General features: G+C 31.7%; 1 protein-coding gene and 1 pseudogene across 1 annotated transcript; both read right to left on the bottom strand.

The window, feature by feature from the left end:
- Positions 1-513: 513 nt before the first annotated feature.
- LOC137823042 (agamous-like MADS-box protein MADS9) lies at positions 514-3,679 on the bottom strand (annotated as a pseudogene).
- A 9,428-nt stretch (positions 3,680-13,107) lies between these two features.
- LOC137821781 (PLASTID TRANSCRIPTIONALLY ACTIVE protein 6, chloroplastic) lies at positions 13,108-16,644 on the bottom strand. The gene is made up of 6 exons (XM_068626534.1): positions 16,067-16,644; positions 15,897-15,965; positions 15,690-15,794; positions 14,830-14,949; positions 13,621-13,710; positions 13,108-13,547 (listed from the first exon to the last, which is right to left on the bottom strand). Exons 1-6 carry the CDS (start codon positions 16,550-16,552, stop codon positions 13,431-13,433), a joined length of 987 nt encoding a protein of 328 aa, XP_068482635.1. The 5' UTR covers positions 16,553-16,644; the 3' UTR covers positions 13,108-13,430.
- Between the last annotated feature and the right edge of the window lie 207 nt (positions 16,645-16,851).

Raw genomic sequence — 16,851 nt, 5'->3', positions numbered from 1 at the left:
GAATTAGATATTAAAAAATTATTAACATAAAAAAATTGTATTATTAATAAAATTTATAAATTAGTTTTTAAATTGATATTTAATTAACTACTAAGTTTTATTTATTAACTAATTTAAATTCTAATATCGATAATCAAAATATTAATATTTAATTAGATATTAATTTAAAAAATAATTTATATATTTATTCATAATAAAAACTAATTTAGATATTAATAAAAATTTAATTTCTAAAATAATATTTAATTTATTCTAGTGATTAATTAATTATGATTTCTAAACTTATTTATATTTAGTGGTTTTTTTAGTGATAGTTCGGTCTTGATGCTTCTAACTTATCTATTGAGTGCTTATTAACCCTAAAAGTAAATAAATAAAATGGTGTGCAGGTAACAGTATACATGTATCAAATTTCTGTGGCTTATTAATCACTATTAAATTTTGTAATTATTAGTATAATCATCTTAAAAATAGATTAACATTTGTCCACGCATGATAATGATAAGAGAGATCTGAAGAAGCAGAAAACATAGTGATTGATAGTTTGATAATCCAAATTCAATGATGGTGGTATAACAAGTCTCAGAGTCTACACCGAGCTATCATAAATAGGTCGAAATAGGAAATGACATAAGTTTTGAAGGGTTTGAGCAGAATTAATTTGACAGCAGCCATTAATCTGCATTCATTTTTCTAGATTTGGTGTTAGGGTATAGCTGCATCTGGCATAAAGGGAATTCACTCCCTTTAATTATCATCTTCTCAAATCCATTGTCCATGCATGTTTCCCACACCTTCTAGTGCCAAATGTTGTTGCTGTAATACATAGATAACAAGTCAAATAATAGTGTTAGTTTCATTTTATGCTTCATCATCTTCCCACTCTGGATTATCCTATAAATTTCCTTCAACAACATACCAAAATAGAAAGAGTGACAAAAATGGTGGTCATGATGCTAATATATGTATTAAGATAAGAGAGAGACAGTAATGATTGCCTTTAATTTTGGAACATGACACAAGTTTGTCTTATTAGATTTATTTATATGAAAACTATCAAATTCAACTTGTTCTTTAACTACAAATAGACACAAAAATTACCTAAAGTGGGTCTAATGCAAAACTAACAAATTAAAAAAAGAGAGTAGTATCAAAAAAAAATTCTGTGGTTGCTCATGGAACTCAGTGTACACATAAATTTCACGATGTTTAAGATCTTTTCAGTATAATCATCAACTGGATTCAATAATCGTGAATAAGTATAATAGGTTAAATTTCTCACCTTAAAATAGTTAAAAATGCGTCAAAACTATCTCCCAAAATCGAACAACATTATTTTAGGAAAAAAATTACCTAAACTTAAAAGATTTGTTGGCAAAAATAATTTTTAAAAAAAATATAATTTAAATATTTTATTTTAGATCTCTCCTTACATTCATTATCTTTTTATATTCTATAAATATAATATTTCATACAAAAATATCTCTCACCTTCTTATTCTTTTTTATTTAAGAGATTTGTTCACAATAACAAAAGTAAGTTTGAATTTAAAGCATTATGCAAATATCTAAAACCTGTGCTTGACTTGTACTACAGAAAATCACTATTCTTAATCATATGCTCCACACACACATATGCATATATAGGAACAGTTGAAGCTACGTGTTAATATAAGCTGCGACAAAATGTTTCAATTTTTCATTAGAAAACTTGAATTAACTGAAATGCATTTTAGTTAAAAATCAAATCACTATTAAACATCTGCAACTATATATGTGATACCAAATCCTTCATACGAACAATGATATTGATCCAAATCAGAAACATGAATGATAGAAGTTGTGAACACTCATTAATGCGCATATACACACACATATTGCCACTTTACCAGAAGAAAATTGAGTTCCTTATTTTGCTCCTCCAAAATTTTGCCCTGAACAATATCAAAGAATTAAACAAGAGTCAGTATCCTTTTTATCATATATATATATATATATATATATATATATGTTAATAGAACCAAGTGGGAATAATTAGTTATCTTAAATGATAAGAATGACAGATAAAAATTATTTAAAAGGGTAATATTAAAACAAAATATTTTTGAACTTATGATATAAAGACTGATTAACTTCTCATCTTATACACTGGAAAAAGACCTACATTTCTCTTGAACATCCTGTGCACTTCCACCTATGGCACAAACAAGAAAAGGTTTGAGGAACTTGTTTTTTTTGTGTTTGATAACCAATAATGAAGCTGTGATAAGTTTAATCATTAAATCATTATTACCTTTTTCTCACGGACGCCATTGAGGCCATTTTCAAGGGCATCCTCTAGAGCCATCAGTTCCTTGTAATTCAGTGACGTAATATCCTCCCCTTTCAAGTGCCTGAAATATATATACACTTGATCAGAAAGACATGATGTTGGATATATAATCAAGGTGCAATAATTAATTAATGTTATACATATATATACCTGAGCTCAATTTGCATGCTGTCATTCTCTTTTTTGAGTCTATCAATTTCATTGCTGAGGTTCTGCATCAACCACAATATTGTGTTAAATCAGAACATACATATATTATGTCCCTAGCTAGTTCACCCCAGAAAGAAAGAGAAAAGTGGAGTTGAAAGCAAAATTTGTCAAATAAATGAACATTATTTGCAGTAGATCTGGCTCTAGCTAGTGGCTGGTTTCATTGTCAGTGAAGAAACGTGTAGTCGAGAGAGATCCATCGACCGAGTACTCACTAGCTAGGAAGAGACATTTGTCACATCTTTGTTCCTAATCCCTACAAACAACTCTTGTATACCATTCGGCTTTTGAAAAAGTTTTGCAAAGAAAAGGAATTAAGGGAGTTAATAATACTGTTTTATAGTCAGATCTGTTCATATAGACATATATCTATTCTCACTGTTCTTGCCTTTCTTTAATATAAGATGTAGGAAAATATATATGTAGAGAGGGAGCGTGAGAGTTCATTTCCAAATCTAGATCTAATCACAGAATTACCGGTTCTTGGAACTGAACATATTTTATGCAAACAACTATCTATATACATGTTTTCATTGGAGGCAAATCAAGCAAAAAACTTTTGTATATTTTTTTCAAAGAAAAAAAAAAACCTAGCTACCTCATGCTTGGCGTCCCACAGGGTCTTCCCAGAGGCTCTTTGGTATCTGTCTAGGACGTCAATCAACCTTAACCAATAAAGAGATCCAAGTTTTTTTTATTGATCAGCAGAAAAAAAGATCCAAGTTAAGCTAGAAAGAAAAGTAGATGTAGATGTGAGTTTTGCACTCTTGTTGATGAAACAAAAGAGAAAACTAGGAATCTAGAAAAGCAAAGCTTAGCATAGGAAGATGAAGAAGTGAAAGAAGTCCTTATAATTACGTGGTGGAGGGGCTGATGTATTCGTGCATCTTTCCAGAGGCACCAAAGATGATAAGGGAAACTTGAGCATCACATAGAACACTAATTTCCTTTGCCTTCTTAAGGATCCCATTCTTCCTCTTTGAATATGTAACTTGCCTGTTGCTAGAGTTCTCAATCCTTTTGATCTCAATCTTACCCCTCCCCATCTCTCTCACAAATTCACAAACTCACAACCTTTCTCTTCTTTCCTTCTCCTCTATTCTCTTTCTATCTTTTGTGTTTCTTAACTGCAGTGAATGAAGAAGTGGAGAGATAAAGAGGGGTATATAGCAAGTAGCAAGAAAAGTAATAGCGGAGCATTCCATTATGGGTTTGTGGATAAACAACTTTCTGAGTGGCACAGAAAGGAAGTGTTTGTTTAAGGGTTTGTGACAAAGCCAATTCAACTGCATGCCTTTATTTCACGTTTATTAATTTGGCTTTGTGTAATTCTTCAGTTTTGAACTTGTGATCCATTTTCTTAACCCTTGGTCATTTCCAAGAGTACGTGTATTTTGAGGGTGTACTAAATTATTCACTTTAAAACAAGGTTATAATTGGAGTTTAATTAAGTTGTATTGGTGGGTGTGACTGATTAAGTTTTCTAGGGTTTGAATGACGGGTAGTGGTAACTAGTTGTGGGGCGCTCAACCATCAAATCGAAAGGAAAGGATTATTATTCCCATTTGTGTGCAAGGAATAAAAGCTTTTTAAAGTAATGTGTAAAAGGGTATAGGGGAAAACAATGAAAATGTTGCAACCACAATGGAAAGGAGAAGGCTCAAGCTTATCCATCAAATTAATGGAAGACCAAAGATATGATGAATTGGAGTTTGGACAAGCATGCACTAGTAAATGGTGACTCCCTAACTGGAACCCCTGATTTGAAAGGTGTGGTTGGTAGAAACTGCAACCCTCAAATCACTAGCTATAGATATGGCTGCAAGATTGCTTGACATGACAAACTCAAGAGGGAGAACTTATGTATACATCTTACTACAGCTATATATCTTACATGCTACCTGCTACAAGGAAATGTCCCCATGTTTCAAAAATTCTACTGCATCTTTTAATATATCATGTAACTTATAATCTAAAACTAAATAATCTATGTATTGGTACTTTACACCTTGAATATCTAGCATCAATGAACAATACAACCAAAATATTTATTAATCTGTCCAAAACAAACAACCTTATTCACAAAAGCTCCCAACAAATCAGAAATAGATGCATCCCACTATTGTAATATTTCATTTGTTCCATAAACACTTGTTACGGATTTATAGTCTTTTCTGGTGTGAAGATTTGGCAACAGTATCTACATCAAACTTACTCATAAAATGTAAACTGCACCACACTAGTAGTGCACATGAAATTGTAAGTCTTATTTATATAATTTAATCTTATTTGTATGTCTTTCAAGTCTTTTAAAGGGACATATATATATGTGTTAGTAATGACTCTTCTAAAAAATGTGTTAGGTCTAACTCCAAACAATGTGACAGAAACAACACTTCGTAGCTGCAAAAAGAGGGAAACAAAACTACTGAAAACCCTGAACTGGTATTCGGTTTGCATAGATGCAATGCAACAGCATTTAATTCCACTGATAAGAATTAGAGTTGGGTCTTGGTGAATGCAATTTTGTTGCATCACATTGAGAAGGCTTAAAATATTATGCAGAAGTGTTTCATTAATTTGGTCAAACGCGTGGAACATTGAAGAGCATATTCATCTCACCTTCTTTAATTGGGGTTAATAAGTGGGTCTCACTCATAGCTAACTGCTTTTTATCTTGTGCAATATAAACTGTTCATAGAACAGTAAAACATTCAGTTGAATTCAATGATCTCTAGATAACTTTTTGAAGTTTTTGTTTTTATTATTAATATTAATTAAAAAACTATACTTTCAACTATTGTAAATAGAAATGTGATCCACGTAACATGTACTTATTCTCATTTTGTGTCCCTAGCTAACACAAAAGCTGAAAAGCTCGCAAAGGACTCGAATTTCTCCAACATATATTACCTGCAAGCGCTCAAGGAAGAAATTTAATTAGTGTCACGCATAAAAGAAGCAACAATCTGCAACATCATTGAAAAATGCATTAACTAAATTCAATTTTTTTCATTAATATTTGTTTGCCAACTTGAAAGTTAAAATTAGATAAATTACACTCTTTTTTCAACTTTAAATAGTCTTAAACCTAAACCCGTTCTTATTTTTTAAGGAAAAAAACTTTTTTTTTGGTAAAATATAACTTATTTTATTAAAACATTTATGTATAATAAGATTTTTATGAAGCATGTTTACGAGGAACTAATAAGTTTTATTTTTTTAAGAATAAATTTGATAAAGTATGTTCTCTCGTCTATCCCGTTGTTTTATCTGTTCATGTTTAAGGTTCATTCAGTAGTGTTGAAAAAGATTGTGAATCTTCAGAGGAATTTCTTGTAAGGTTGGGAATCGGAAGGGAGGAAGATCGTGTGGGCCTCTTGGGATAAGGTGTGTGAGCCTCGGGAAGCTGGCGGGCTTGGTATTATTAACATCAAGTTTTTTTTTAATTTAACCTTGTTAAGTAAATGGATTTGACGGTTGGACTCTAACAATGGTGGTTTTGAAGGAGGTTTTAGAGTCTAAGTATAGAGGATGAAGAAGCTTGAAAAAGGTTTAAACAACAAAGATTTCCTTTGGTGGAGAAATTTGAATGCGCTCTGGAAGATGGAGGGTTGGGGTAGGAGTTTCAAAGACCGTTTTGTTTGGGAAGTTGGTAATAAGAAATCTATTAAGCTCTGGGAGGACAGATAGGTGGGTAATGACCTAAAGAGTAAATTCTCAATGTTTTTTTCTCTTAGTGTTTCTAAAGAAGCTTCGTTGGAATGTTGCGGGACATGGGTTAACAATGAGTGGGAGTTGGATTTGGTTTGGAAAATGAGCCTTTTTGTTTGGGAGAAGAATCAGGTCAATCAACTTTTGGAGGTGGGGCAAGATTTTGTGCTTAATTTGGAAAAAGTTGATAAGTGGACTTGGAAAGATGTCACAAGTTTAGAGTTTTCAATTTAAGTCTGCTTATGTTTTTCTATAAGGAGTTTCTGCATCAATTATTTAAGGTTTTTTAGAAGATTAAAGTTTTGGCTTCGACCCATTTTGTTGAGGGTATTGAAAAACAATATCACAACCAAAGTTAATTTGGTAAGACATGAGATTGTGGGTTTGGTTGAAAATATCGTGTGTAGCTTGTGCAGGAAAAAAGATGAGACTTCTTCTCATTTGCTTTTTCGTTGTCGCTTCGCTTGGTTAGTGTGGAGTTGTTGTTATGCATAGTTAGGGGTTGAAGTCGATTGATTCTTTTAACCCTCATTCCAATTTCTTGCAGTTTAACTTGTGTAATGTACATAATCCTATTAATTTGGTCATGGGGAATGTCTAGATTGTGGTGGTTAGCGAGATCTGGTGTGTTAGGAACACTACAAAAAAAATCAGTATTATCTACGAATTTTTATCCATAGATTTGAGTTCGTAGGTAAATTCAACATTACCTACGGATATTACCTACGGACATTACCACATATTCTGAATTCGTTACCTACCAACTATTACCCACAAATCTTATTACCTATCAACTTTTACCTACGGATCTCTATTACCTACCAACTATTATCCATGAATCTTTATTATTACCTATGAACTATCATCTACGGATCTCTATTACCTACCAACTATTATCATAATAATTATATACATAATATTAAAAATATTATTATAATATGAATAATTATAAAATCATAATTAATATTCATAAATAATAATAACCATAACTAATAAGTATACATATTATTAATATTATAAAATTAATATAATAATTTAAATAATATAATTAGTATTATATTAATAATATGAATAATATTAATAATAATAATCATAACATGACAATAAAACTTAATTGGTGTAATGGTTAAAATTTCTATACACATTCCTCAAGAAATTTGACTTTAACTCTCATCTATACAGTTTAATTCTAATATTAATTATAATTGTCATAGCATTCTAATATTAATTATAATTGACATAGTATATATAATAATTGACAAAAAATAATATTATTAAATAATAATTAAAAAAAAATCTACGGATTTTTGGTGTTACTTCTTATTTCTCTCTAACTCAATTGGTTTGGTTTTGGAATAATTGGTGGGTTGTTTTACATGAACCATTTATTGTTGAAATTAAGTGTTTTTAAACTAAGAATAATCTCATCAAATATAACTATAACATAATGTAATGATAATTTCGAAATAAATTATAATTTATGCTATTATTAATTAAAAATAACTAACTATTTTTATTGATCTAAGTGCAATTGTAATCGATGTGTTATCAACTATTAATTTTTGACACATAAAACATAAAGGAATTAAATTGAGAAATTCGATTAAATATTTTATTGATAGAAGAACCCATTTAAATAAAATAAATGAAAAATATAATGAAAAAAAATTCTTTAATAAATATTCAAATATTGATCATCATATTTGGGGATCAGTTCTTTCCACTGTATATATCCAGCACCATTGGTACAAAATATATTATACTGGAGTTTATTGAACGTGAAGAATCCTTTTAATGGTACTGAAAAAAAATTAGGAGTATATATAAATATAAAAAAATGAAATGAAATTTTTCAAAAATTAAAATTAGCTTGTATAAAAAAAAATATTTTTTCTAAATTTGTATTTCAAGTTTGTATAAATTAATTTTAACTTATCAAAAGTTAATATTTTTATATATTTTATAAATTGTGGTAAAAAAATTCGTTAAAATAGATGCCCGTTGCATTAACATTATTAAAATTAAATTTATTAAAAATACAAAATTTCTGAGAATCTCATTTTTAAACCAAGAAAAATTATAATATGTCAATTTTCGTAATATATCAAACTTATAAGATTATTGAAAGACGAATACTTTGTTTTGAAAATTTTAAATAAATAATTTATTATGTTATATTGGATGTACATAACTAGGCAAATTTTGTATGCAAATAAAGCTAGATTAAAAAAAAAATATTTATAACATGTAAGAGGTCAAACTAAAACTTCATTTTAAATAGGTTAGATTCAGACTTACTAAAATGGACTCGGAGTAACCTCTTTTTATTCTTAATAATTATTAGTTGAAACTCAAAAAATTTACACTGTAAGAGAATTTTACTGACAAATGGATATTAAGAATTCAAAATTACTTATTAATAACACTGAAAATCAAGTAAAGTATAAAGTAAATCAGTAATCATTAAAAAAAATAAGTTGGTTCCCAAATAAAATGAGAGTTTTGTGGGTTAAATTTGAATATGAATATGATCTAACAGGGCAGTGCAGGAAAAGAGACTTTGAAGAGAACAGCTAGGGTTCACCTAATGGCAATCTATATATGTACTTGATTTAGCAGAGATAGCCCTTTTTTTTTCTCCAACTCTTCAACTTCCATTAACCATTCTTAGTCAATTTCAGAAAGCTGTTTTTGTTTGGGAAGCAACTAAGGTTTTGATTTAACAGCATCTGATCTATATATGCAGGCTAGGAGGCCATGCATTGTACTCAAAGTTAGTTTACTACTACAGTACTAACCTCCACAATCTGACCTTAGGGTAAAGGAAACCTTCCCTGCTTCATTTTTTGCGTGCTTCATTTTCAACATCTCATCTTTTCTGCATCTCTTCATTTATGATAGGCCTCTAATGGTAAGAGCTGCAAACATAGGCACACCCTAAAAGGGAATTCAACTAGAGAGATTCTAGTTATACACAAATAAACATTGCAGCCCTTGCCACTTTCACCACTCAACTCTATTGTTACAACCTTTAGCCTTTGTTTGGTTTTGGGTAAATACTATTTATGCTGATAAATTTGAAGGAGGGTCATGTGTTTCTAAGAGTTTATTAAGAAGAAAATGTGAATGAATGTACGAGGAAAGCGTTGAGGAAGTATAATAGGTACAAGAAAATCATGAAATAGAAATCAATTTTAAAAATAAAAAATAATTACTTGCTATAGTGACTAAATTAGAGATCATTTAAAAAATTAAACAAATTTTTGGTTTGTAAATTAGTTTCTAAATTGATATATACCAAAGTTTTTGCTACCAAATTTAGAATCTAAATAATTGGTAGTTAAAACCTTGGTAGCTATAATTAGATACGAATTTAGAAACTATTTAAAAATAATAATAACTAATTTAGAATAAAAAAAAAATTAGTCTCTAAATTGGTCTCTAATTTAGTTAGTATAACAACTAATTATTTGTTGTCTCTAAAATTAGTTTCTATTTCATGATTTTCTTTGAGAGAGAGAAATTAAGAGGGACGTGTATCAGAAAACTAAAGTGTCTTTCACTTTTACACTGTATGGTAGAGATTCGTGATCTCATAGTGATCATATATGTAAAAAATTCTTGAATGAGCTAGAAAATATTTTGACTATTGATGTTTAACATTTTAAAACTCTATTAAATACTTGTAAATGGATCTAGCTTCATACCTTCATTTTTTCCTAACAAAGTTAGTGGTTGTCGTGTGAGGTAAGTTCTCAGTGTGCTTAAGTTTAGGTTGGTGGAGTTTTTTTTTATAAAATATTTAATTACTTTGATGTATATTCTTTTACTAATAATAAATTGCAAATGTTGAATATTGTAAATTTTTACATAATTACTATAAAGGTAAATAAAATTTTACATAATATATGTTTATTAATAATTAAATGACATTATAAAATTGTTTTATAATATTAGAAAATAATTTTTATTTATTTATTTAGGAGTTTAATTTTGATATAGTATTAGTCTAAATATGTTATCCACTGAAATAATTTGCAAACCAATATTGTTACGAAATTTAAAATAATTATTATAAAAACAACAAATTTAAACATCAGTTCATTTTATATGTGATTAATTGATAAGAAATAACCGACGAGATAGATATGCAGATTGGTTGTCCACTTGATTACTACTAAGGTTGTTGCTATACTGCGGTATTCAACTTCGGTAGTGCTTCGTGAGACTACCTGTATACCCAGTGGTGGATTTTCTATCATCTGAATTTGAGTCCCAATCAGCATCAACATAAGCTTGAAGAGGAAGTTGAGAAGACATGCAAAGGAGAAGACCATGAGTCTGAGACCCTACAAGGTAGTGGAGAATTCGCTTCACGACCTTCCAATGATGTTGCTTAGGATGGTGCATAAATTGGCAAACCTTATTGACATTGTAAGAGAGTTTAGGACGTCTGATAAGAAGATATTGAAGGGAGCCGACGATAGAGCAATATAACGAGGCATTGTTAAAAGTTGTAGTGTCATTCTGAGATAAACAAGGAGAAGAAACCATGGGTGTAGGTTGAGATTTTGACAAAAGCATGCTTGATTTATGTAAAAGATCTTTAATATATTTATTTTGTGAAAGATGAAGAGAGCCATGAGTTGTCCACAATGTTTCTACACCAAGAAAGTAATGAAGCTTGCCAAGAAAGTATCATCCACGTAAATGAGGACAAACAAAGTAACTTTATTGTGAGACTTAATGAATAGCGATGAGTAAGATTTAGTATATTGAAAGCAAAAGATGAAAGAACAATACTTAACTTTTGAAACCATGATCGTGGGGCTTGTTTGAGGCCATAAATATCTTTATGTAGCTTCCAAACAAGATTGGAATTTATAGATTCAAAACCAAGGGGCTGAAGAATGAAGACGTTCTCTTATAAATCACCATAAAAAAAATCATTATTAAAGTTTATTTGATTAATATGCCTATTAGATGATAAAGCTAGGGTGCAAATAATGTGTATTGTAGCTGGTTTGACTACATGACTAAATGTTTTAGAGTAATCCAAACCTTCAAGTTGATGAAAACCTTTGGCAACCAACCTCGCTTTGTGTTTGTGTAAGGTGCCATCAAGATTATATTTATTTTTAAAAACTCACTTGCAACCAATAGGTTGAATGTAAGGAGGTAAAGTAGTCAAGGTCCAGGTTTGGTTTGCACATAGAGCTTTGTATTCTTCATGCATAGTAGCATACCAATGAGGTTGGTGAAGAACATCGTTAACTGTTGTGCGAATAGAAAAATATTGGACAAATATAGTGTGGGTTATGGGTTAGAATATATCATACTTCCCATGAGTAATCATGGGATGGTTGTTTTGAATGAGAGGGGAAGACGGCAGATCTACATAAGAGGTTAGAGATGGAGATACAAGCATAAAATGAGTGATATCAGGAGTGACAACAAAAGAAAGAATAATAGTAGAAGATGGTATTAAAGCAAGAGTTGAAGGATGAGTAGAAATCATATCAGGATCAACACAAGATATAGTAGAAAAATGTGAGAGAAATGAGAAAACATTTTCATCAAATAAAACATGACAACTAATATAAAGTTTAGCAGTTGGTGATAAGCATAGGTAGTCTTTATGTGTAAGATTGTAACCAATAAACATGCAAATAGTGGAACTAATATAAAGTTTAGCAGTTGGTGATAAGCATAGGTAGTCTTTATGTGTAAGATTGTAACCAATAAACATGCAAATAGTGGAACGAAAAGCAAACTTATGTTTGTTATATGGTCTAAGTAAAGGGTAGTTTGCACAACCAAAATATTAAAAGAAATTATAGTTAGGTTGTTTGTTAAAAAACATATGATATAGGTTGTCCTAGTGAATACTAGAAGAAGGTAAAACATTGATTATGAATGTTGTTGTGCTGAAGGCTTCAGCCGAGTAATTGGAAGACATGCTGTAGCAAGCAATGCAAGACCATATCAATTATATAGTGGTGTTTTCTTTCAATAAAATCATTTTTCTCATGGTGTGAGGACATCAAAGCCGAAAAATAATATCATGAGTAACAAGATAAGGTTTAAAGCAGATAAATTCTTTAGCGTTGTGAGACAGAAATTGTTTAGATTTTAGTTGAATCAGCACCCAAGAGTGTTTTATTGCGTGGTCTTTACTCCATTCCAAGCATGTAAGGTGATCCACACTTCTGATATGCTCGTGATTTCTAGATTAACAAAAAAATTGAAATGACAATTTTGCACTTTAAAAATTAAATGTATCAAATAGAACACAAAATTAACCGAAACATTTAACTTCATTGAAATAAAATTACTTCTTTCTTACAAAGGATTTTTCATGTAATCAACTTTAACCTATCTCGTCTTGTAAATTTTTAACAAACGCTTTTATAAACTATCTCTCGCCTTATAATTTTAGCGAAAAGAATTTTCTAACTCGTCTTGTATTTCAACTGTCGATATAAACTGTTAATTTAAGGTAAGTCAATGATCGTAGAAAGAGATATTTTTAGAATGAATGAAATTCGAGGATTGATTATGAAAAGGGTAGAATTTATTTAAAAGTAATTAAAATAAGAGTGATTTTTTTCATCTTTTTTTCAAGAAAAAACTTTTATTTAAATTAATTGCTTTTACAAAAACGGTGGGTTTGATTAAGTTCTCTAAAAGACAATTTTAATTATTTTGAGCAGATTTTTAAAAACAGACAGTAACTTTCAAGGTATTTTGAGAAGGTATTATATAATTGCAACTCTTTACAAAATAATTTTGAAGTTTGAACTGTGATTTCGTCTCATTCCTTAATCAATAGCATATATATACATGCGTCTGTGAAGAAATATTCTATTCTTAATTCAGTGGGTTTGATCAGAGTTTGGTGCAAAATCTCAGGTCTATATATCCCAACCAGATTCCAGACTACATTCAGCTGTAGGTCATAACAGCATTTTTGGCAGATCATTCTCATAGATTATTGAATTCCAACAGCCGCATCTTCAACAGGTTACAACAAAATACACATATGATCAAGCAACTGGCACACAATTTCCGAAATGAAAGGTTGAGTCTAATTGCCCTTTATCGCGTGCCCAAGTTCGACCTCCCTGCCATACTGTGTATATCCATGACGCATTCTTGGAATACCTTCTTATCACTCAAAACCAATTTGAAATGCTGAAGTCTCTTAGCTTTTTAAGATGTCTCTCCATTTCTGCTCTGCTAGTCTCCCACTCTTGTTTTTCTATAACAGTCGTTGGATCCTCTTTTTCACTCTGCAAATAAGATGGCATATCAGAGGTATAATGTCAAGATAAATAGCAAATGGTTCGGGGAAGAAATAGTCACCGCATGTATTATCTTGAAGGAGCTCCCACGATCAGATATAACAAGTAAGTCGCTCCTTCTATCTCTTGTTCTCCCTCCTGGAACTGTTACCTACAGAAATGCCAACTCATGATTAGTGTAAATATTAACATTATGGACAACTCAAGAATGAGTCACAATTATCCCCACGTTTATAACAGTTGTCTCACAGAGAGATAAAAGCCTGGATGGAGTGTGAGTGGGAAGAGAGAAGGGAAAAAAAAGCGTTCCCATGTTTATGAGAAAACTCTCCTTAAGCACTTAAAGCGACAAGTGGAAGAGCCATGCAAGGCAAAGAAATTCAATCAGGGTAACAACTTACAAGTTCTGACACATCAATTAGAATCCAGCAGTTTTGGTTGGATTCATAAGTTTTCTTAAGGCAGTAAAATGCAAAATAAGGTCATTGCCAGAAAAAATTAAAACAGTCATCAGTTTTCATAGACATTCTTCAGAAATAGTTTACCAGAGAAGGAAACTTTATTATAGCAAGAATTCTAAATCACATACAATAAAATAATGTAAAGCCAGAAATTGGAAAAGCCATCTGCTGGACTAGAGTTGTCATGCTTATATGCAGTATAAGAAATCATACAGCAATTGATATATACCCAACACAAAAAGTTGTACAAAAACACAATATCAATCTCAGTTCTCGACTAACAACTAGAAATTTGCAGAGGTGGAATGAACAACATTTCTGAGCCCACATCAGTCGTTCGGGACCTAAGATCTAAGATGGGCTTTGATATCATCTTAAAATTTAGACTAGAATTCAGCTCAACCTGACAAATTCTGCTTATAAAGGGGGAACTGCTCGAACTTTATAAGGATTGCATTGGTAATATCTCTAATTGACATGAAACTTCAACACATGTATGCATATAGAAAACAACAGTTCAACATAGAAGTTGGCAAGAATCCCATAAATTAAACCCGAGCTTTATCATGCGATGGTATTTCCCAGGATTTTTACCTAAGATCCTAGAGCTATATGCAAGAACATTACGTTTTAGAAAAGGTTCCAAGAATACACTGTCTAGCACTAAGAAGGAAATTGTTTAACAGTAAAACAATAAAGGTAATCTAAATTCAAGGCTGAGAAAAATGACTATGGAAGACTAGTTCTGCAATAACCAGCAGAAAACATTCCACAAGCAACTGTACTGAGAATTAACAAAAAATAATTACCAAAACTTTAGCTCTGGTAATTGACTTGGTTTTGGAATCAATAACATAAATCTCTTCGAAATCTAGCACAAACTCATGATCACCCAACCTCCGATTTTTGTAGTGTTTTGTCAAGTACACCTGTGACAGGAAATAAGATCAATGAGGGAGACATCTTAGCAAAAAAAACTAGTAACTATGTTAATTTCTTTTTTTCTAATGCTTGGACGTGTTGATATAAATTTAGAACAGATTCCCTATACTATGATACCTATAAGGAAAGGAGCGAGAAACAACTACCATCTTCAAGGAGAGGGGGAAAAAATCCCAACATAATCAAAACCAGATCAGAATTTCCACAGCTTCTAGCAGGCAATATTTATGCATAAAAGTACGAATGAATTTTCCAGAGGCATAACGATGAATAGAACAAGATTTACCAGCCTCGTTAGTTCATATCTTGTTCAAACATCTAATATTCCTAAAACCTCCAATAATGAAGAAAGGATGTCATTTATAATATATATATATATATAAACAATTAATCAGTCAGAGTGGTCCTGGGCCCAAATGAAGATTACTTCATTCACCCTAGATTACCTACAAGTGGGAAAGAATTGTATTCCTGAGACAACTAAATTAAAGCTCATTGCCGCACTGGATTCTGTAAGAGGATTATTCAGTAATATCTCACAGCTCTTGAGACAAACTCTAAAGCAAGCAATGCTCCAAACAGTCACATTTACTCTTCCTCTAATTCGTATATCCATCTCTTATCCCCAATTTTTCATTAGATTTAGTTAAAACACAGAATTGTAAGAAGCACAGTAACTGCAATTGACGTGTTACTTGCAGCCTCAAATAGAACAAACTGTTCATACCTTCAGAACATCCCTCTCAGTTTTATATAAAGGATCTCGAGGCGCATCAATCGGTGGCTCTGTCACATTGTAGCTTGCATAATCACTCTGCGCACATCTAATGTACTACACATTTGACCAAAAAGACGGTATTCATTAAAGACACATTAAATATTATATAAAAAATGAATTACTCCAAGAAAACAGACTAAATGAAGTGAAACTTACCTTCTGGGGCATTGGAGCGAGAACCCTGGGAACTGAATAAACATCTGTATCTGGAGGAGTGACGTACATCTACGAACAGAGATTCAATTCAAGTATTCAACGATGAAAAGTTGAAAGCGACAAGAACGAAAAGGCAGAACTGGAAATGGAAGCGGAGTAGGGTTACGAACCTCTCTGAAATCGTAGACGTCGTTGTCGGGGTCGGGGGGCTTGCGGATGAAGAAGTCGCAATCGAGAAGGCTGATCTTGTGGAATTCGTCCTCGTTGATTTTGTAGTCGACGACGGTGTCGGAGTTCCAGCCCTGAGTGGAGACGAAGCTGCCGCTCTCGACGATGGTAATGTCATCGTCGGCAGCGACGGCGGCGGGGAGTAGGGGGTCGTACTCGATGTCGAAGTCCTTCTTGTTGTCGAGCTCCTCCATTTCGTCCTCATCCATCTCGTAGTGGTCAGGACCGGCAGCGTCACCGTCATCGTCGTCGGCGCGGGTGAGGAAAGGGTTACGTGGAGACCTGGAGGGCGTGCGAAGGAGAAGAGGGGAGTGGAAAATGGAGAGTGGTTTGAGTTTGAAGGGAAGGAGAGAGCGATGTGAATGGGGATTGAGAGAGAGAGGTGGCGAAGAGAAGAAGAAGGTGGAGGTAGTGGAAGAAGTAGTCATGGTGGTGCTGGGTTTTGTTTTGAGGGGTTTAAGGTGGGAAAAGAGATGCGCAGAGAAGATAGTGTGAGTAAGGGTAACTGATTGCTGGATAAGATTTCGTAAACGTTGCTACTGTTATTTTTCTTTTTCCTCTGTGGATAATAATTTATTTTAATATATTATTATTATTTTTAAATATTTTTATTTATTAAAATAAATCAAAAGTATTAGATTTAGATACTTTCTTAAATGGTGTGTCTGTATCGGACACGTATTAAATACATCTAAGATACGTATAGGTGAAATATCTAATTCAAAAA

This window comes from Phaseolus vulgaris, chromosome 9 (genome assembly GCF_000499845.2).
Source record: "Phaseolus vulgaris cultivar G19833 chromosome 9, P. vulgaris v2.0, whole genome shotgun sequence".
Taxonomy (NCBI): domain Eukaryota; kingdom Viridiplantae; phylum Streptophyta; class Magnoliopsida; order Fabales; family Fabaceae; genus Phaseolus; species Phaseolus vulgaris.
Note: the sequence above shows the minus strand (reverse complement) of the source record. Positions and strands in the feature narration are given on the sequence as shown.

What these genes read in the sequence shown, in the direction of transcription:
- LOC137821781 (XM_068626534.1), bottom strand. Translation starts at nt 16,552, where the DNA reads ATGACTACTTCTTCCACTACCTCCACCTTCTTCTTCTCTTCGCCACCT. An exon ending in TCGCTCCAATGCCCCAGAAG is followed by an intron (nt 15,795 to 15,896) that starts GTAAGTTTCACT and finishes TCAAATGTGTAG; the next exon opens with TACATTAGATGTGCGCAGAG. An exon ending in CTGAGAGGGATGTTCTGAAG is followed by an intron (nt 14,950 to 15,689) that starts GTATGAACAGTT and finishes TTCCTGTCACAG; the next exon opens with GTGTACTTGACAAAACACTA.